Source organism: Schistocerca americana, chromosome X (assembly GCF_021461395.2).
Source record: "Schistocerca americana isolate TAMUIC-IGC-003095 chromosome X, iqSchAmer2.1, whole genome shotgun sequence".
NCBI classification, from domain to species: domain Eukaryota; kingdom Metazoa; phylum Arthropoda; class Insecta; order Orthoptera; family Acrididae; genus Schistocerca; species Schistocerca americana.
The window spans coordinates 601,002,734-601,024,307 of record NC_060130.1 but is presented as its reverse complement, the minus strand read 5'-3'; the positions used below and the strand labels follow the sequence as shown (position 1 = coordinate 601,024,307).

Genomic DNA, 21,574 nt, shown 5'->3' with positions numbered 1-21,574 from the left:
CCAACCTGTAGAGCCACTAAGGCAAATTAATAACAGTACCACATAAATAAACAAATCTAATTTTGTATAAAATTGTATTAATCCATTCATTTTTCAAATTTGTTAACTCTGTTGCATACTCAGTCATATATTTTGAAAAATTTCAGGTTCATTTGATTAAGTGGAAATAAACAGCTTTGAACTGGCGGAAAACGTGGAATTGCTGCCTGAGTCGGAAGAAGCGACTCAGCCAGATGTTCAGATTCAGATGGAGCCGGAAATAAGTAATTATTTATTCTATCTTTCCTGAGACTTTTTCTAAAATATGTCTTGTTCAATTCTGGATAAGGAAATGGGAAAAAATATCTAAGCAATTAAGATAAACAAGAAGTAATTAGTTACTGTTTTAAAGAATCACGAGCTGTCAAGATCATTGTGTGATTCATCTTATAGTTCCTGGGTCATTCATTAGAAGGGTAGTTGAGCAAGAGCCAGTGGCATGATACATTCAAATTCTTTGATTCTGCTCATAAAATAATCTTAATAATTATTATATATTTGTACAATCCACGATTTTTCTTTGCACGAAAGCAAAAATGGAAGCAGATCGAAACTTTTTCTGAATCCTGTAGAATATTGTTCTTCAGAAGAGTACCAGCAGTTTTTTGGTGGGAAAACGCCACCATCAATTCGTGGAATAGGTGTGGCCAACTTCTGTAAGAAGGAGCAGGTAACAGCTACCAGATCACAAACTTCAAGTCAGATGCATGTCTTAATCATGTAATAGAGAACATAGTTTCTTTGTGTAACGATTTTAAAAAGAGAGATAAGGTTCTGTCAGTAGGTGGGGCAGTGGTTAGTATTCAGGGATATGACAGGAACAATCATTTGAAGCAAAAAAGTCTAGTAAGCATGGGCTCTAAAGTGCGTACCTTAAGAACTATGAGCACTTGTTCATCTTCACTGCTGTGGTACATGACTCTTCTACTGAACAAGTACTCGTAGCTTGTAAGGTGTACATTTTAGAGCCCATGTTTACTAGACAATTTTTTTCTTGTTTTGGTCCAAATTAACTCCTCCCAAAATATGGAAACCAAAGAGCTTGCAGTAGAAGAGATTTGTTTCACATTACCGAAGATGAAGTAGTTCTCACAGCTCTTAAGGTCTGCAGCGTATGTTTACTAGACTTTTTCATTTCAAATGATTGTTCCTGTCATATCCATGAATATTGACCATTCCGTGTGGGACACCCTGTGTTAGCAGGGTCAGGGGTTTAGTATTGAGAGTGACGTGGTAAAGATAACTAGAGCAATGATCTGTGTATACATTTGTTCTTGTTTCGACGCATTATTATCAGCCCCATTGGGACAGCTTTGTGAGACAGGACAACATGGAGTAAGATCAGCTCTTCTCGTTGTTGTATGGCCAATCACAGATTCGGTTGTTGTTGATGGGGTTTTTTGAAGTCGTGACCTAGATCTCGACAGGGAAGTGAAGGAAAAATTGACCGAGTTGATACTATCCTAATCTTTAATGGGACACTATGAAGTGTAATATTGCTGCAGTATGTGGTGTGAGGGCAGCAAGATTTTAAGAGAAAATTCAGATCTAAAGTTATCTGTCTTTAAGGAAGTTAAGGTAACTGAAAATTTTGTGCCTGGAATATGTGAAGATAAAATAGAGGTTAAAGTTAACTTATTGCAGCAAAATGTTAGGTGGTTAAAAATAATGTCAGTAAAGTTGTGATTTGTTTAGATAAACTGCATCATATAAATCATCCTGTGTAGTATGTATTTCTGAACATAATTTGACCACTGAAATGGAAATGCTGAATATACATTGATAATAACTTAACATCTAGGTATTGCTAGTCAAGTATGGAAAAAGTAGAAGTTACCACAAATTTTGAAAAGGTATAAGCATACAAAAACATATATATCCTTACATTTTACAGTGTTCAGCATTAATCACAATATACAGGGCTCCATTGGGTAGTTTTGTGTTATTCATAATAGGGCTTGATGCATTATTAAACATTTTAACTTGAAATTGAATGAGGTAATACTACGTGGTTATTTAAACTTAAATTTTTTAGACCATATTTATTCCAGAAAATTTTTTCATTTCATATGCTGTAACATAGTCAGAAGGCAGTTAGAAAATAGTTGTAGTAATGGAAGTTTTAGAAATAAAAAAGTAAGTGAAATTGAAGAAAGGCAACCATGTACCCACAGCTGATTGGTGTGCGGTGCATGGACACATCTAAAAGTACAGAGACTGAAATTGCTTTTGAACTGCCACCCAGATGTGCACATATTTTCCTGATCTTAGAAGCTAGTGAAGTGTCTATGCAACTGTGTCTGACTGTATTACACACATCAATCTATAGTAGGTAAGTGATTGCCTTTCTTCATTTTTGTTTATTAAAATTAATAGATGATTTAACTTAACATCAAGGGACAATGATGATAAGAGGATTAAGTCACATTACAAGTAGTATTATAAAACTCTTAAGTGAACTCACCAGTGTGTCAAAATGTTAGTGATTTCATGAAAGGGAGAAAGGCTGTACCAACAAAAAGATAAGAATTATTTGGAGCATAGTAAAAAAATTGAGCTAGAAAGACCGATTAGGAATATTAGGATTTCTGTGTAGGCAAACAATGAGCTGATCAAATACAGCCCCCCAAATTGGAAACACTCTTAACTCATTCCAGTCAAGCCACAGTGACTGCACCAATCCCCCAGAAGGCACATGCTTTCTCAACTCCTTTGTAAGGGTCCATCTTGTCTTATGAAGAAGAAATGCAAAACTTTTTTATTGAAATGTGTACCATCATCCTTTATCTCAACATTTATTTAACTTATTTTGAAATTCACCACATATTTATAGAATAGTTATAGTTTGAAAATTAGAAAATACCAGAGTAGAAAAATGTTTGTAAATGCAGTACATAAGAATTTATTATAAAAGAAATACGCAAAACTAGTTTATTGAATTCACATACCTGTTTCCACTGAGCAAAATTTGCCTTTATGTGACATTGCTTGAAACAGTCAGGTAGACACAATCCTACTTCACATTCGTCACACTCTTCTCACTCGTTTGCCAATACTAGGTGCACCTTTCTCAGAACAAACAATACAGTATCTTGAAGCATACTTTTAGCTTGTTCTCATTGGGACATGAGTGAGGAAATGTTTCCTTTTCAATAAAATCTTCATCTACTTTCTTGAGAATTTGTTTTCCCAGGTTCGCCGTGAAGGTAAATAAGATTGTTTGTTTCTGAGACACAGGCCCAAGTTCCTGGTAGAGAATATAGGAATTGACTGCACACATCATAAGCACACAAAAAAGTACCTTCTTCAGCAATTTCATTGTTCATCGTTGAAGATAATAGTAGGTCACCAACTAATCTCTGTGTTCAACACTAGTTTTATTTCTTTTATGTAATCAAGTATAAGATCAGTCTTCAGCTTTTCTACCAATCTGACTGTGGATTTTGTGTTTGTGGCACTAATTGTCATGCTCTGTTTTGTAGATAGGGCAAAAGATCCGTAGCATCCTTCCGGTGCAGTGTTAGCATTGAATTTTTTTCTCTTGAGTACCATTTGACATCTTCTTACTTTATTCTGTTGGAATCCCTCTTCTGTTCTTCATTACTGCACCGACAGCACATACGCGCAAGCATCAAACAACAAAACTGGTCCATGTACAATATACAGTCCTTATGTAGATAATTGTTGCATGAACAAAGGGCTAATGAATATTTTTCTCCTGCAGCAGTATATATTCACAATACAAAATGTAGGCTGTTGTAGAATCACCAAGAATGACAAACTTAATACCATACCTGTTTGGCTTGTTCTTGATGTATGTACTCTAAATTAAATTTCTCCTATAAAAGGACATAAATGTTCATCAGCTGTCAGAGTGTCGTCAAAATGAAGCTTCCCTTGTTTTCATCATAAAGTTGTCATAAAGGCGTCGAATTTTGTGTAAAGGATCATGGGTTTGTTGGCCCCAGCGTATGTAATTGTCATTTATTATTCACACAAAGCATAAAGTAAATTGACCTAAATCTGTCTCTCTTTATGATTTTCCTGGTAAACATTAGCTTATTGCTCCAGTAGTCCCTAATATTTGATTTGTGCACAAGGCACATGCGAGTAATTATAGCAAACAACTGACACATCTCGTATACCTTCACAGCAGACAGATCGGCGCAAACAGTCCTGGGAGCTATTTATTTTACCTCTGCAATTTAGAAACAGTTGATCCTGCATAGCGATTTGCTTCAGTTTCTTATTTTATTTTTATTTTTTATTTTTTTATATCATCATACTCCCATCAGTAAGCAGCCTCCAAACTCAAATTCCGTGCTTTCAGCATCAAGAGGTGCCAAAAAATTACTTCCACCTTCAAAGACATGTAATTGATGTTGAACATTATCATTTATCCAGGCAATGAAATTGCTTTGAAACTCCTGCCATTGTGGTCTGCCTCATTGAATGAGAGCTTCGCATACTTCTGATTCATCTGATGACTCATTTCCATTTTCAGATCACTCATTGTTACCTTCAAACTATAGGATGCAAGTCAGTAAAGCTACTGTGAATGGAATTGTGATAACTATTTTTACTGTCTGATATTTATGAAATTACAATGAAATCCAGACCTTTGTAGCTGGTTTCAGGTGTTGATAAATATCAATGGAGACAGTCGAAAATGTGTGCCCCAACCTGGACTCAAACCCGGGACCTCCTGCGTACATGGCAGACACTCTATCTGACTGAGCCATTGATGACACAGAAGATAGTGTGACTGCAGGGACTTATCTCTGGCACGCTCCCTGTGAGACCCACATTTCCAACTTATTGTCCACACACTATGTTTGTAGTGCTTTTGCCCACTGTACTCATTACTCGTGGCAGTCAATCTACCGAATCCTGTAAGAGTTTGAGCAATGTGAGTGCATCCGCACTGCAGGTGATCATTCGCCGGTAAGCCTCATATACGAGGTATGTCCCCAAAGTAAGTTCTATTTGGTTATATTAAACAAACGTGTACAGATACAGAAAAAATATTTATTGTACAAAAATCTACAACTGTTAAACTACTTCTCTACAAAGTTTCTGAAATTTTGTAGGTACTTGTCATAGCGTGGCACAAGTTTTTGTATGCTTTCTTCATAGAAGGTTGCTGCCTGTGTATTCAACTATATGGTAACATGTTCTTTCAGCTTGACATCATCGTTGAAGTGTTGACCACCAAGGACAGACTACCGAGTGAGGTGGCGCAGTGGCTAGCACCCTGGACTCGCATTCGGGAGGACGACGATTCAATCCCGCGTCCGGCCATCCTGATTTAGGTTTTCCATGAATTCCCTAAATCACTCCAGGCAAATGCCGGGATGGTTCCTTTGAAAGGGCACGGCTGACTTCCTTCTCCGTCCTTCCCTAACCCGATGAGACCGATGACCTCGCTGTTTGGTTTCTTCCCCCAAACCAACCAACCAACCAACCAAGGACAGACTTTAGGTGTAAGAAGAGATGGAAGTCGCTAGGAGTGAGGCCCTGGCTGTACAGAGGATGATCAAACGTGTCCCAGTGAAATTCCCGTAAGAGTTGTTTGGTCACATTTGCCATGTGAGATCGGGCATTATCGTGGAAAGAAACACCATCTTGTGACAGTAATCCTCGGTGCTTGTTCTGTATTGAGCGGTGCAATTTCTTAATGGTCTCGCAGTAACCATGTGCATTGATTGTGTGGCCTCATCGTAAGAAATCAATCAGCAAAATGCCTTTTCTGTCCCAAAAAAATGGTGCACATGACTTTTTGAGGTGTCAAGATTTGCTTAGGCTTAACCTTTGTTGGGGATGAAGTGTGCCTCCATTCCATAGATTGCCATTTTGTTTCAGGGGTGTCGTACGATACCCCAAGTTTCATCCCTCATGACTATCCGAGAAAGAAAACCATCGCCTTCTTCATTGCAGTGTGTCAAAAACTGAAGTCCACTGCCCATCTGTTGTTTTTTGTGTTGATCAGTAAAAATTTTGGGTACCCAACATGAGCAAAGTTTTCGAAATTTCAGTTTTTCAGAAACAATTTCGTGAATCAGTAATCGTGAGATTTGTGGAAATTCCATAGCAAGAGCACTAAGTGTTAACTTACGATTGTGCTAAATCTTCTCTTCAATTGTGTGAACCAGTTCATCAGTATCCATAGATGGGCGACCACTTTGTTCTTCGTCATGCACTTGATCATGTCCTTCATTGAACAGTCTGACCCATCTTCTAACCACTGAATCACTCATAGCATTTTGTCCATAAACCTTGCAGATTTTCCAATGCATTTCCTTTGGTTTAACTTTCTTTGCATTTAGAAAACGAATCACAGATCTGATTTCACACACGGTGGCATTTTCAATTACGGCTGACGTTATAAAGAAGCACTACAAAGCACACGTCAGCAGCAGCGATCTGAAAATGGTGTACGTGTCTTCTCCTTGAGTCAGAGTAACTGACACGCATGCTTGAAACTGTGATCGTAGTGCTGCTGCGGATAGAAATTGAAATGGAACTTACTTTGTGGACAACCCTCGTATATGAATATGCTGTCCGAAAGAACAGACTTGCAGCTCTCGAAGAATGAAATTGCAGTGAAATCCAGACCTTTTTAGCTGCTTACAGGCATTGATTTCTGATCCAGATTCTTTGAGAATCCTCAGAATTTCATCATCGGCGAAAAACTCCCCCCCCCCCCCCCCCCCCCCCCCCCCCCCCCCCATTTCTCGACAAACTTTTGTGATCCAGGCAACCACAGGTATACACTGCAACAGTGAAAGCATGGGAAAAAATCATGCCTGTAATATGTTTTCCAAGTCACGTTGCATTTTGTGGAAGCAGGAACATCCACCTAATAGTTCTCTGAAGTACTACAAGAGTGAACGACTTTTTTAAAGCCATCACTCCTCAGAAATAATTTGCTGCATCGTGAAGTAACGATCAGGAAAGCCATGCTTGGAGATTCTCTGAGCACTGATTGTTAGGGAAATCACAACATGCCCATAGTCGCTACAAGCAGGGGCTAGACTGTGTTAAGAGTTATTTTAGAAGATAATTTAGGTTTGAGCACTAACTGTAAGAAAAATGTTCCAAAAAATGAACACTTGGTGTAACAGAACAGTCTGTGGCATGCAGACTGATTTCCAAAAAAGACTCTCAACTTCACAGGGTTCATTTATCGCAGCAGATGATACACTGGAATCACTAAATAAGAAATTATTACCATTGGGAAGATTTTAACTATGTGAATCATGGTATACATGTGCAAAAGTTAAAATACAGTGAAATTATTATATTAACTGCATGACAAAAACTGTTGTGAATCGGTTCCATGTTCTTACTAATTTATCATATGGATATACATACACAATTCACAGCAGTATTTACACAAAGTACAAGTACATGCTGAAAAGTAATACCTCCCAATTTTTATGTGAAAACTTGGAAAGCTTTTTAAATAAAGTAAATGTTATTAACATTCTACATCTTTATTCTTCATGTGTACATATCTATTTCTCAACATAGTCACCCTGGAGATGATTGCATTTCTCGCAATGAGAGATCAATTTGTTGATACCAACACTGAAGGAGGTCAGCATTCCATCTCATGGGGACGTCATGCTGCTCATACAGAATGACATTCATAGTCAACGCATCTACATGTCTACCCATCTTCAAGCTGTTGCAGTTCGCCTTTTCCTTTCTCACCTGACTTTTTCCCTCTGTACCATTTATGTCCCTCCGTCATTTGATGTCACCAGGGCAGACTTCCTTCAGCTTATTGGGTAGCTACCTCCCCCATTTCTGCTACTTGATGACTTTAGTGTGCATCATCCTCATTGGGGTTCTTGCAGAACATGTCAGGAATGGATGACCTCAGCAGTTTGGTCCCATAGTCCTTACCACAAACTTCCAATTTCCAGAACTGGTGAGAGAGGTGTGCTCTTTGCTGACCTTCTTAATCAACAGATGTCTGCTGCCTTAACACTGGAGCCCCACGTCCCTTTCCGACTCCTCGCACACCTATTCCCATTTGGACATATCCTTCTGCACTGTCCAGCTTGCCCATCGTCTTGAGTGGTCCCTTCTTTGTCAGACCTATACGAGTGACCATTTCCCATGTGCTGCCCATTTGCTGACACCTACCCCACCTCTGTGCACACCCAAATGGCAGCATACTATGGCTTACTGGCAGCTTTACTCATCCCTGGCAATCTTCAAAGAACAAGATTTCCTCAGTTGTGATGACCTGATGGACTATCTCACAAATGTTATCCTTACTGCTGGAGAACGTTCCATTCCCTGCACTTCCTCTTTACCACATTGTGTCCCAGTCCCTTGGTGGACTGAGGCATGTCGCAATACAATTCACGTGTGGAGATGTGATCTCCGCATTCTTAACCGCCATCCTACAACGGTAAACAGATGCGCACAAAGTGTCGTCGCATTCTTTGGGATAGCAAAAAAAGCTAGCTGGATTTCATTCACTAGTTCTTTCAACGGTTCCACCCCTTCCTCTGGTGTGTGGACCAACCTCCAACAGCTCTCTGGGACCAAGATCCATTCACCAATTTCCAGCCTGATAGTAGCAGACGATGTTGTTGTGGACCCTATTGCTATCTCCAACACCTTGGGCCGCTATTCTGCAGAAATTTTGAGCTCGTTCCACTATCACCCTGCCTTCATCCAACAGAAATGAGTGTAGGAGACTCAGGCAATATCCTTCTCTTCTCAGAATCATTAGTGCTATAATGCCGCCTTTACTATGAGGAAGCTAGATCATGCTTGCAGTTCATCCAGATCCTCTGCCCTAGGGCCAGACGCTGTCCACATCCAGATGTTGCAGAACCTCTCTCTTGCGGGCAAGCGTTTTCTGCTTAATACATTCAACTGCATCTGGACAGAGGGCACATTTCCTGGACGTTGGCTTGAAGCCTCCGTCATACCCATACCTCAACCCGGTGAGGACAGCAACCTTCCTTCTAGCTACCGATCCATCTCTTTCATCAGCTGTGTTTGCAAGGTGATGGAACATATGATTCATGCCCAGCTGGTATGGTGGCTTGAGTCTCACAATTTACTAACAGCTGCCTTTCTGCAGTTGACCATCTCATTACTTTGTCCACCCATGTTATGAATGGCTTTCTGCGGAAATACCAGACTGTGGCCGTGTTTTTCAATTTGGAGAAGGCCTGCAACACGTGCTGGAGAACTAGTATCCTTCGTACTCTTTACATGTGGTTCTGCCTTGTTGGACACTATTATCCAGGAAAACGGTGTGCCACAGGCTTCCTTCCTGACCGTCATCCTCTTTGCTATTGCCTTTAACCCTATAATGGCCTATCTCCCACTAGGCATCTCTTTCTCCCTTTTTGTTGACAATTTTGCCATCTGTTGCAGTTCTCCACTGACCTGTCTCATTGAGCGGCGTCTTCAGCAATGTCTTGATTGTCGTCACTCCTGCAGCATCAACAGTGGCTTTCATTTCTCCACTGACAAAACCGTCTGTATGAATTTCAGGCACTGCAATTGGTTTCTCCCACCATCTGTACATCTTGGGCTTGTTGCTATTCCATTCGTTTAAACTACGAAATACCTGCAGCTCATGTTCAATAGGAAACTGTCTTGGTCTTCCCATGTGTCTTACCTGGCAGCTCACTGTATGTGATCACTCAGTGTCTTGCGTGTCCTCAATGGTACTTCCCAGGGCGCAGATCGAACAACCCTCCTCTGTTTCTACTGGTCCCTTGTCCGTTCAAAGCTAGCCTATGGGTGCTTTGTTTATGAGTCTGCACATCCGCCCCTCTTATGCCATCTCAACACTATTCTCCATTGTGGCATCCGTTTGGTCACTGGCACCTTTTACTCTAGCCCGGTTGAGAGTCTGTATGTTGAAGTTGCTGAACTACTACTGTCCTACCGCTGTGACTTTCTCCTCAGCAGGTATGCATGCCGTTTGTCTGCCATGCGTGGCCACCCATCCTATGCCTCCTTCTTCGATGATTCCTATGATCGCCAGTATGGGGCACATCCCTCCTCTCTGTTACCTCCTGGAGTCTGCTTTCAGCACTTGCTCCGTCAACTTAACTTCGCACTACCTGCAACTTTCCTGGTGTGTGTACCCTTCACCACCTTGGCTTCGTGAAGTGGCCCATGTTAACCTCGGCCTTCATTCGCTTCGTAAGGACACTACTCCAGCCTTGCTCAGTCGCCTTCAATTTCACGACCTTTACATGGATCTTCGTGATAGTACCTTGGTGTACACTGGTGGCTCTCAGACTGATCGTGGTGTCGGGTGTGCCTTCGTCATTGGCACCCACATCCTTTGATATTGGCTTCTGGCACACTGTTCCCTATTTACAGCTAAGCTCTTTGCCCTGCATCGGACCACAGAGTACATCTGGCGACACAGACTTTTCAATTGTGTTCTCTGCTCAGACACTCAGTGCCCTTCAAAGGCTATGTGCGCTGTACCTGCCCATCCCTTAGTGGAATGGGTCCAGGAAAACTGTCACTTGCTCACTCTTGGTGGAGCCGCTCTGATGTTTACATGGATTCCTGCTCATCTCGGTGTGCCAGGAAATGAGGCTGCTGACACTGCTGCCAAGGCTGCAGTCCTCATACCTCAGCCCATTAGTTCCTATATTCCTTCCAATGATCTCTGTGTTGCCGCCTGTCAGGAGTTGGTGTCCCTTTGGCATCGCCATTGGTCCTCCCTTCATGTGAATAAGCTCTGGATTATTAAGCCTCTCCCAGTGGCTTGAACGACCTCCTCTCCGCCCTCCCACCAGGAGGAAGTCATTTTAACTCATTTGCCTAATGGGCACTGCCTTTTTAGCCATTGTCTTTTTGTAAGTGGTGGACACCCACCGCTTTGTATGCATCTCACCCAAATTTTAAATGTCCGCCACATCCTGACGGAATGCCCATTTTTTAACCATTAATTGTTCCTGCTTGGGTTTACCGGCTGTTTTAGCAAATGACGCACGGGCTGTCGACCACGTTTCACTTTATAGCCGTCAAAGCAGTATGGCGAAGGTCATTTAATTTTTAGTTTTGGACTTCTGTTTCTGTATTATGTCTTTTGTAACCCTTTTTCCACATCCCTGTTTTTAACTGTCTTCTCTTATATCAGTTGGGATTTACGTATAGTCATTTTTTAAGTCCTCTCTGTCTTCGTGTTCTGTTGTTTTGACTTGGGTGCATATGACTCCAGTTGTTTTTTCACCCTAAAACAAAACACAACACAACATCACCTCTGCTTTTTTCACTTCATCAAAGTGAAGTTCATGGAGGTATCTTTTAAGTTTTGTAAACAAATGAAAATTGGCTGGGACCAACTGGAACTTCATGGAGGAGGATGGATGACATTGAAGCCAAGGCGTCAGATTGTTGCAGATATTGCAGCACTTGTGTGTTGCCCGACATTGTTATGCTGATGGAGAGGGTGCTCCATGTGTGGATGAACTCTTTGAATTCATGCTTTCAGTTTTGTAAGGGTCTCATGGTACCTTCCAGAGTTTATGGTGGTGCTTTTAGGCATTAATTCCAAATGCACCACACCTTGAACATCCCAGAACTCTGTGAGTGTTGTTTTGCATGCTGATGGCATGGTCTTGAACTCATTTGGCAACAATGATCCTTTGTGGTAGAACTCTGTTTGCAGCGGGGTGGGGTTGGTCGTCTTTGTTCTTTCTGTCATTATCGAAAGTCCACCTACCTCGATATTCCTTCCTTCTGATGTCCCTTCACTCTGTAGTAGCAGATACGTGCTGGACAGTGTAAAGCAGCGTTGATGAAACCACTACCTAATACCTACCATGCAGAGCTGAAAGTCAGTTCCTGAAAGTTCATAGGCCTGTTTAAAAAATCGGGTGTTCGGAGGATGCAGTCTACTTGCAGAAAGCAGTTAAAAATTATATTGAATCTGATTTTTATTCATATGGAAACACATGAAATGGCTATCATGTCCGTATTTAATATGGTAAACTTTATCCTTCAAAATTCACTGTCTGTACAACAACTTTTCACTGAAAAAGCAACCAGAATTTTTGCAAGTATGACCCGACTAATTTTCATGATCTAACAGTCACAGACCCACCACTCTTCACGAGTTTGGTCATTTCAGTGTTTTTCTTCAAAAGAAGTAGTCGCCAAAGTATTTTGTACAGAGCACAAAATATGCCATGCAGAACTATTATTATGAGCAGAAAGTTCACCCGCTCATAACTCTCAAAGTATTTAATTTTGAAACACCAAACATTTCACTAAAATGTTCGTAACACCAGTCTCTTCAGTCATGATGCGTTCTAAATGAAATTAACTCACTAGTTCTTCATCTTACATATTATTTTTACAGAGCTATCTAACTTGGGGTTATCCGTAGGCCAGTTAGCAAGTGACTATCTCGAACTATATCTGCTCACTGCCCACCTCACTATATTGGTGCAGGAACAGCATAATTCTGATTGGCTGTTGATCTAAATGAACAATCAGAATGTTCCTTCCAGATCATTCTCGTGGCAAAACTTGCCTTATCCAATCACTAATCTGATAGTAATCAATGTTGTTAAAACTTTAATTTCTAGTATATTGTTTAATCAAAATAAGCAAAGTTCAAAATATTCTCCAAATTGATAAATAAACTTATTCCTCCTCTAACTTTCATTCTGGCTGCTTTTGTACAAAAGCAAGCTCACACCGACATACGTCATCTGAATTGAAGTTGCACCATAACTTTCCCACTGTGCGTTTGTATAAGGTCTTACATAAAATGACATATTAAGTTTTAATGTATGTCCCACATACATTCTCTCAGTCATCTCATGCACTCACACAGCAAAATTATAAGCAAATATTAATTTTGAGCGATTTTTGCATTATGTAATGTAAAGTAACTAAAGTTTTAAAAAGAAAATTCTAATTAATTGATTTTATGCACTGATAACTTTGTAACGGCTTCAAATGATAATGAAAGTCAATTTGTTAATTGACATAAACATTGGTTTTAAGACTTTTAAGTAATTTTCATTATCCCTGGAACTATAATAAATATAATCTGAGATTTTGACAGCATCATTCCATTAATAACAAAAGGCTGTGTGCTAAATTTGAACAAAATCGAATAGTAACTAATATGGATTATTTAGATTCATAGAGGGTATGAATTTTCATACCGACTGAATGTTACTCTACCCAGTTCCCATTGCCGGCAGCGTCAGCTGTGCTGTGACAAAAAAAAAGGGGGGGGGGGGGTAGCCATCCTGCATCCACCGTGCCAAATGGCTGCGTGCCTTACTGCAATGATGGATAATGTTGTTCCTCATCTTTAACTTTTTTGCATGTGGCGTGAGGGGAATCCTGAATGATAGTGAACAATCCAGTGCAATTCCGAGATACCTACGATGAGGATTGTTCTTAACTGTTTTGTTACAGAAGATGACTTTTAGCATGTATTTTGCTAAGCGGTTGTTGAGGTGGAAAGTGTTGCTTCAGTTTTTGTAGGGTTGGGGCACGATATACAATTTCTGTAATAATTGCCAAGTACTCTCACATCTTGTGTGAGCATATTTTCTGCATCCTCTAGATGCTTTCTTTGAAATGAAGTGGCAGTATCATGTACATAAAACAAGTTCCTGTAACAGTTTCTGGTGTGCCATTTATATACAGGTTGAATGACAGCGTGGCCAGAACAGACCCATGTGGTAGACTGTTCTTAATTCTATACGACTTATTGTTTTGCCATGAAGGCAGACTCAAAAATACTACTTTTTAAACATGCTAGATAATGGTATTGTTAGTCTTAAACAAGGTACAGTTTGCTTTAGCTTTACCAATAGTCCATCCAGTTCAATATTCATTATATAGCAATAGGCACATGGAATGGTGAATTCCATTTTTAGCCCTTTGTTGTTTCTGATGTAAGTAAATGATCAAATGCTTCCAATTTTAGTAGATGTAGGTATTCTTCTTTTTGCTGGAGATACAACTAAAGGAATAAAAAAATATTTGAAAACATCAACAGATGGTGCAAACAAATGAATTACCATTAAATTTTACTAAATCTAAGTACATACTGTTCAGTGCTTCTCATAAAATTCCTCAAATTGTATCAGTAATGTGTATAACAATGAAATACAAGAGGGAGATGGTGTCTAGTTTTTGGTCTTACAGAGAGATCTCATTTAATTATGAACTGAGGTGCCACTATGGAAAGACACTGGACTTGTATTCCAGATAAAGATTTTTCATGATTTCCCTAAATCCCTTAAGCAAATGCTGGGATGGTTCCGTGAAAAGGACATGGCCAGTTTTTCTTCCCATCCCTCCCTGATCAGAGTATGTGCTCCGCCAGTAACAACCTCATCATTGCTGGGACATTAAAACCCAATAATCTGTCCTTCCTCCACAACCGTAATTGGGAAACCTTACCATACAATTAATCAACAATCTTAGTTCACCTTACAGTGCAAGATGCTATAATGATTTCAAAAATGAAAAAAAATTGGTTTCAGCATATTAATACACTACTGGCCATTAAAATTGCTTCACCAAGAAGAAATGCAGATGATAAATGAGTATTCATTGGACAAATATATTATACTAGAACTGACATGTGATTACATTTTCACTCAATTTGGGTGCATGGATCCTGAGAAATCAGTACCCAGAACAACCACCTCTGGCCATAATAACGGCCTTGATATGCATGGGCATTGAGTCAAACAGAGATTGGATGGTGTGTACAGGTACAGCTGCCCATGCAGCTTCAACACGATACCACGGTTCATCAAGAGTAGTGACTGGCGTATTGTGACGAGCCAATTGCTCGGCCACCATTGACCAGACATTTTCAATTGGTGAGAGATCTGGAGAATGTGCTGGCCAGGGCAGCAGTCGAACATTTTCTGTATTCAGAAAGGCCTGTACAGGACCTGCAACATGCGGTCGTGCATTATCCTGCTGAAATGCAGGTTTTCGCAGGCATCGAATGAAGGGTAGAGCCACGGGTCGTAACACATCTGAAAGGTAACGTCCACTGTTCAAAGTGCCATCAATGCGAACAAGAGGTGACCAAGACATGTAACCAATAGCACTCCACACCATCACGCTGGGTGATACGCCAGTATGGCGATGACGAATACACACTTCCAATGTGCGTTCACCGCGATGTCGCCAAACACGCAGGCGCTCCTGTCTGTGATGCAGCGTCAAGGGTAACCGCAGCCATGGTCTCCGAGCTGATAGTCCATGCTGCTGCAAACGTCGTCGAACTGTTCGTGCAGATGGTTGTTGTCTTGCGAACATCCCCATCTGTTGACTCAGGTATCGAGACGTGGCTGCACGATCCGTTCCAGCCGAGCGGATAAGATGCCTGTCATCTCGACTGCTAGTGATACGAGGCCGTTGGGATTCAGCACGGCGTTCCATATTACCCTCCTGAAACCACCGATTCTTTATTCTGCTCACAGTCATTGGATCTCGACCAATGCGAGCAGCATTGTCGTGATACGATAAACCGCAATCGCGAATGGCTGCAATCCGACCTTTATCAAAGTCGGAAACGTGATGGTACACACTTCTCCTTCTTACACGAGGCATCACAACAACGTTTCACCAGGCAACGCCGGTCAACTGCTGTTTGTTTATGAGAAATCGGTTGGAAACTTCCTTATGTCAACACATTGTAGGTGTCGCCACCGGCGCCAACCTTGTGTAAATGCTCTGAAAAGCTAATCATTTGCATATCACAGCATCTTCTTCCTGTCGGTTAAATTTCGCGTCTGTAGCACGTTATCTTCGTGGTGTAGCAATTTTAATGGCCAGTAGTGTATTCACTAATGAATTATGGACTCCGTTTTTGAGGAAGCCTCACTTGTTGGGACATTATTTTGAGAACTGAAAAGTATTTAATAAGGATTATATCATGTGTTAATTCTAGAATGTTCTTTAGAGATCACTTCCAAGTACTTGGTATTTTGGCAACTGTCTCTCTGCCTGTATGTTCATAATATCCTTTGTCATTATTAAAAGCATCAGCATAATACTATTACCACAAACGTCTGCAAAGACTAAAATTAAATGTTAGTTCAGAAAGGAGCCATGTTCGTAGGTATAATTTATTCAACAGCCTGCCAGACCATATTAAATGTCTTGGAGTTAAATACTGAATCAGAGAATTTTCTCTTGGGCACCTCTTCCTATTTCAATGACTAGTATCTTCACAGAAACTCTCAAACATAAAATGTATTGAGTTATGATTAATATTATCACTGTGACATATTATTATGTTTCATAAAGTTGACAGCTAAATTATTTAATTGCATTGCACATAAATAAAATATGTGTTAAAATCTCGTTGGGATTCACAGAATACAATTCATGTAACCTAACAGAGTAAAAAAATTCACTCACACACTCTTGAAATTTTGCTAATGTTTTGTTACTTATGGAAACCTTTTTTAATTTGTCCATGCAATGTGTGAAGTAACTAATACTTGTTTGTCAATACGATCTCTTAAGGGTGCAATCATATTAACAATATTAAAATTGGTGACTTTAGTTTCCTGTTGACTTTCCATCTTGTACTAATGTTCATCTTTAATATTAGTGAGTTTTGTTTGCTGATGACTGAAGTAAAAGAAATTTGACAGTGAAACCAAGTGCTGTCACATAGCCCACTACTCTGGAAAAATACAAAGGGACTGTCATTATTAACATATACCACCAACAGAATCTGTGTATATGTTACCACATGCAGCACATACTAACAGACTGAGGTTTTTTTGCTATAAAACATATAGAACAATGTTTTTAGATGTGATTATGTTCTTTATTGACTTCGCTCCTTAGTTTTGCACGTAGTCCAATTTTTCTCATGTGAAAATAATTTTATTCATATAAACATCAGTAACAGCAAATAATTTCCTCTCTGCATCCCCCGCCACCTCCATAGTATCATAGAAAGTAGATTTCACATATGTGATACTAATGCATGTTTATTGTATTTTGTTTCTTCCAGCAAAACAATCTCTGTCACTAGAGCAAGATGACTACGCTCCAGCAGAAGCTGGACCAGATCCCTCTGCTCCTGTTACACGGAGAGGGGTGTTCACTTCATTTCTTACTGGGAAGCCAATGGACATCCCAGAACAGGATGTGGTGTGTATTAAACAATTCTGTCTACATTTTGCTCTGCTACTGAGTAATCATCAAATGGAGCTGTAAAATTGTGAGAAAAGTATTTATGGCAATTTAAACTTTTTTTTATTATTTAAGATCACTGTAAAATATGTCCTATGCAACATAAACACTTCTATTCAGGATCAGGCAAATGACTGATTTCACAAGTGTAGTTCATCAGCTTGTAATTCGTAATTAATTTTTGTGTTTGATCTTAATAAAAGCAAACAGAGGAACAGAAGAGTATTAAAAACAGCTTGCCTCATGCAGCATGCCTACACCGATTAACTTTCATATCTGTACAATGTCCCTCCCTCCCTCCCTCCCTCCCTCCCTCCCTCCCTCCCTCCCTCCCTCCCTCCCTCCCCCCCCCCAATCTCTCTCTGTTTCAGGTCAGAATCACCACAACCTTTAGTAACTTACCACACACAAGAAAACGTGAGTCCCTCAGTGGTTTATATTGGGTTTATATTGATTGTAACTCTTTTCACAGTAGCAATTAATGATACTATCCTGTACATGTCAGCTAAAGACCAGTTGTATTACAATACCATCAATTTCATGTACAACACCTACCAGGAAGTGAACCACACCATTCTCTTATTTCTACAGCATGCTACTTTTGCCCAGTCTGAACTAGGGATGATCAGTGTAATATGCCACCCACTCTAAGTTTCTTGGACTGTGTACAGCATAGTGAATTAAACCCACAGCTGTACCATTCTGATCAAGTCCACTTGACAGCCTCATTACGGAAACCTGTATGCCTTTGCTGTGGATCAGACGCCAACAGCTCTCATAAAATATGTGATAACAATCAATAATGTATCTGAACACCCGAATTACCTGATCCTGTTTAATAAAAACCAACTGGGATATGACTGGAGAACGCTACAGTACCCTCCGTTGGACTATATCCATATAACTCCTTCATGAGGTCCCCCATGGTGTATAACCTCCTGTTCGGAGAAGCAAACAAAAATGCAGACTTCTCCATTATCCAGTGTTTATTATTGTAGTTCTATATGTGTGTGCTAACCAGAGAGCCATTCAAACAGTTGGGTTCAAAATTAATGAAAGCGTAGGTTATGCTCTCCTGCACATAAAGATTCACACACAACACTCGTTACAACATGCAAGTAGCGTATTCATGGCTGAGTTGATAGCCATCACCAAAACCTTATAATACAAAAGTACACAAAAAAACAGCTTGGTGTTCAGTAGTTCAATGAAGAATCAGCAAGTGGGAGACAAATATTATTCCAGTTCACTAGTCTCAACTATTCTTGATCTACATTCTGACATTCACCACACTGGATTCAAAGTTACACAGAAACACCAAGAAACAAAATTTGGTAATCAATTAGCCATGGAGGCCACCACGAAGGAAATGCTAGAGATCAGAATATTGAGTAATGATCTATGATTAGGATAGTGACATAATTTTGAAAGAATCGAGTAGAAAATGACAAGCCAGTGTGACCCCCATTATATTATGACTAATCAATGGCACGTGGTTGGTTTGCGTATGTATCTGCTACACTAAGCACTCCTGTGCTTCATCCTATGAGAGGAGGTATCATGATGTTGTTGTATTGCCCTCTTTCTTTTTCATTGGTCTTCTGACTGGTTTGATGTGGCCCACCACTAATTCCTCTACTGTGTCAACCTTTTCATCTCAGAGTAGCACTTACAACCTATGTCCTTAATTATTTGCTGGATGTGTGGTATCATTAATGCCTGCATCATGGTGCTGACCACCACACAACTGCAGGGCTTATGTCAGATGGCCCAGGGCCGGCAATTTTTGGTTCAAGCGCAGTGCTGCTGAGTTGGACAGCGCATGTATGGTTCATACACATAGCTTTCTTCACAATAACGTAGCAATGCCCGGCCAGCTACCCACATCAAATAGCTGCTACATGACAGTACTGTGCCAATCGTTCTATGCCATGGCGCAGTAAACTCGTTGACGGTGGGTATATTCCTCCGTTGCCCAGGCTTTATAAGCTCATGCAGGCCCTCACTCGAGCAGTCTCATCTTGGACTTTGCTACCATTGGTACCACGACACCACACCATTCGGATCACCATCATCAGCATTCAGACTGCGCTCTTGAACTGGGATTCTGCTTCACAGCACTCCAACTTCAATGTCATCCACAGACTCTGCTGATAGCTGTCCTAGTGGCTACTCTAGATCATTCAATGGTGTATAGTATTATTCTGGTTTTGCTTTTCCCTTTTTGTGGAACAAACTTGTTGTCTATTCATGCCTGCTGTTATTTGTTGTTCCCCAATCATGGACACAAAAGTATGTACCCCAACCCAATCTCTGTCCTCCTCCTACAGTTTTTACCCTCTACAGCTCTCTCTGGTTCCATGGAAGTTATTTCCTGATGTCTTAACAGATGTCCTATCATTCTGCCCCTGCTTCTTGTCAGTGTTTCCACATATTCCTTTCCTTGCCAATTCTGTGGAGAACCACCTCATTCCTTACCTTATCAGTTCATCTAATTTTCTAAAGGTCTTCTGTAGCACCACATCTCAGATGCTTCTGTTCTCTTCTGTTCCAGTTTTCCCACAGTCCATGTCTCACTGCAACAAAATGCTGTGATCCAAATGTACATTCTCAGAAATTTCTTCCTCAAATTAAGACTTAAGTTTGATACTAGTAAACTTCACTTGGCCAGAAATGCTCTTTTTGGCAGTGCTTCGTATGCCCCTGTGCTCTGTCCGCCATGGGTTATTTTGCTGTCTAGGTAGCGGAATTCCTTAACTTCATCTACTTTGTGACCACCTATTACGATGTTGAGTTTCTTGCTGTTCTCATTTCTGCTACTTCTCGTTACTTTTGTCTTTCTTCAATTTACTCTTGACCTATATTCTGTACTCGTTAGGAGACTGTTCATTCTATTTAACAGATCCCATAATTTTTCTTCACTTTCACTGAGGACAGCAATATCAGCAGCAAATCTTAACGTTGATATCCTTTCACCTTGCATTTTAATCCTTATCTTGAATCTTTGTTTTTTTTTCTGTCATTACCTCTTTGATGTACAGATAGAACAGCAGGGGAGAAAGAGTACACCTTTTTAATCTGTACTTTGTTCTTTACCTTCCACTCTTATTGTTCCCTCTTGGTTCTTGTACACATTTATATTACCCATCTTTCCTATAGCTTACCTCAGTTTTTCTCAGGATTTCGAACATCTTGCATCTGAACGCTTTTTGCCGGTCAACAAATCCTATGAACATATCTTGATTTTTCTTCCTCTTGCTTCCATTATCAACCACTGCAATGTCAGGACTGTGAATCTGGTGCCTTTACCTTTGTCCTCCTAGTTGTGGCTTATATTATTCTTAAGTACCGTTTTAAAACAAAGCTAAAGTGGGAACTATAGTTAAATGACTCACTATTGTTCATTCTAGCAGATGACAAGAAGCCATTGATCAAGTTATATCATTTGTAAGAGAGAGCAATTTATTACAATGAAGTGGAACATTCTTATAAATGTATCTTGTCAATGGTATGAGCATAGAGGGAGCACCTGTCACTGCCCTGTGGACCCGAAAGACCTTCAACTGTGATCAGTCCTCATGCTGACCTGATTTATCAATATTTTTAGACCCTTTTACGCAGTCCCCCAGCTGTAGATCTTATGAACTTTAAATCTTAAACTTTTTGATCATGATAAAAGCTAATTTTTAGATAACATGATGTACTTGAATTTGATAATGGCCTTTTTGGCCTTAAGTGGGTGTCAACAACCCATTGGCCAGTTATCCATAGTATACTTAAAATACTACAGAGAGATACTGCGTCCCTGTAGCATTTGTGGTGCAGTGGTTAGACACTGGACCCGCATTCGGGAGGACGACGGTTCAATCCCGCGTCCGGCCATCCTGATTTATGTTTTCCGTGATTTCCCTAAATCACTCCAGGCAAATGCCGGGATGGTTCCTTTGAAAGGGCACGGCCGACTTCCTTCCCCGTCCTCCCCTAATCCGATAAGACCGATGACCTCGATGTCTGGTCTTCTTCCCCAAAGAACCCAACCCAACCCTGTAGCATTTTGTACTGCAGAACATCCAATGCTTAACTGTCCTGTGTATTTAAGTCTCAGACCCTCTTATTAATGCAATTATAAAGAAACCTGAACTATAGACATATCTTATGAAAGTAAATTACATATGTATTACGTCCAGAACTCCATAAATATGATTCACAATGACTGTACTATGAGGTTTGAGGAGCACTGATTATTGAAAGTGAAATGTATGGCAATGAAACTGGTATAGTATACGTTAATGACTATATGTTAATGAGTCATGTTGTTTAAATG

General features: G+C 40.2%; 1 protein-coding gene across 1 annotated transcript in view; it reads left to right on the top strand.

Annotated features, from left to right (window-relative positions):
- The window catches only part of LOC124556586 (cyclin-dependent kinase 10), a 114,055-nt gene that overhangs the window by 57,786 nt on the left and 34,695 nt on the right, over nt 1–21,574 (top strand). The window contains exons 2-3 of the mRNA XM_047130555.1: nt 147–263; nt 17,069–17,208. Of these exons, the coding sequence (XP_046986511.1) occupies nt 248–263; nt 17,069–17,208 (156 nt within the window). The 5' untranslated portion in view covers nt 147–247. The remainder of the gene's footprint in view (nt 1–146; nt 264–17,068; nt 17,209–21,574) is intronic.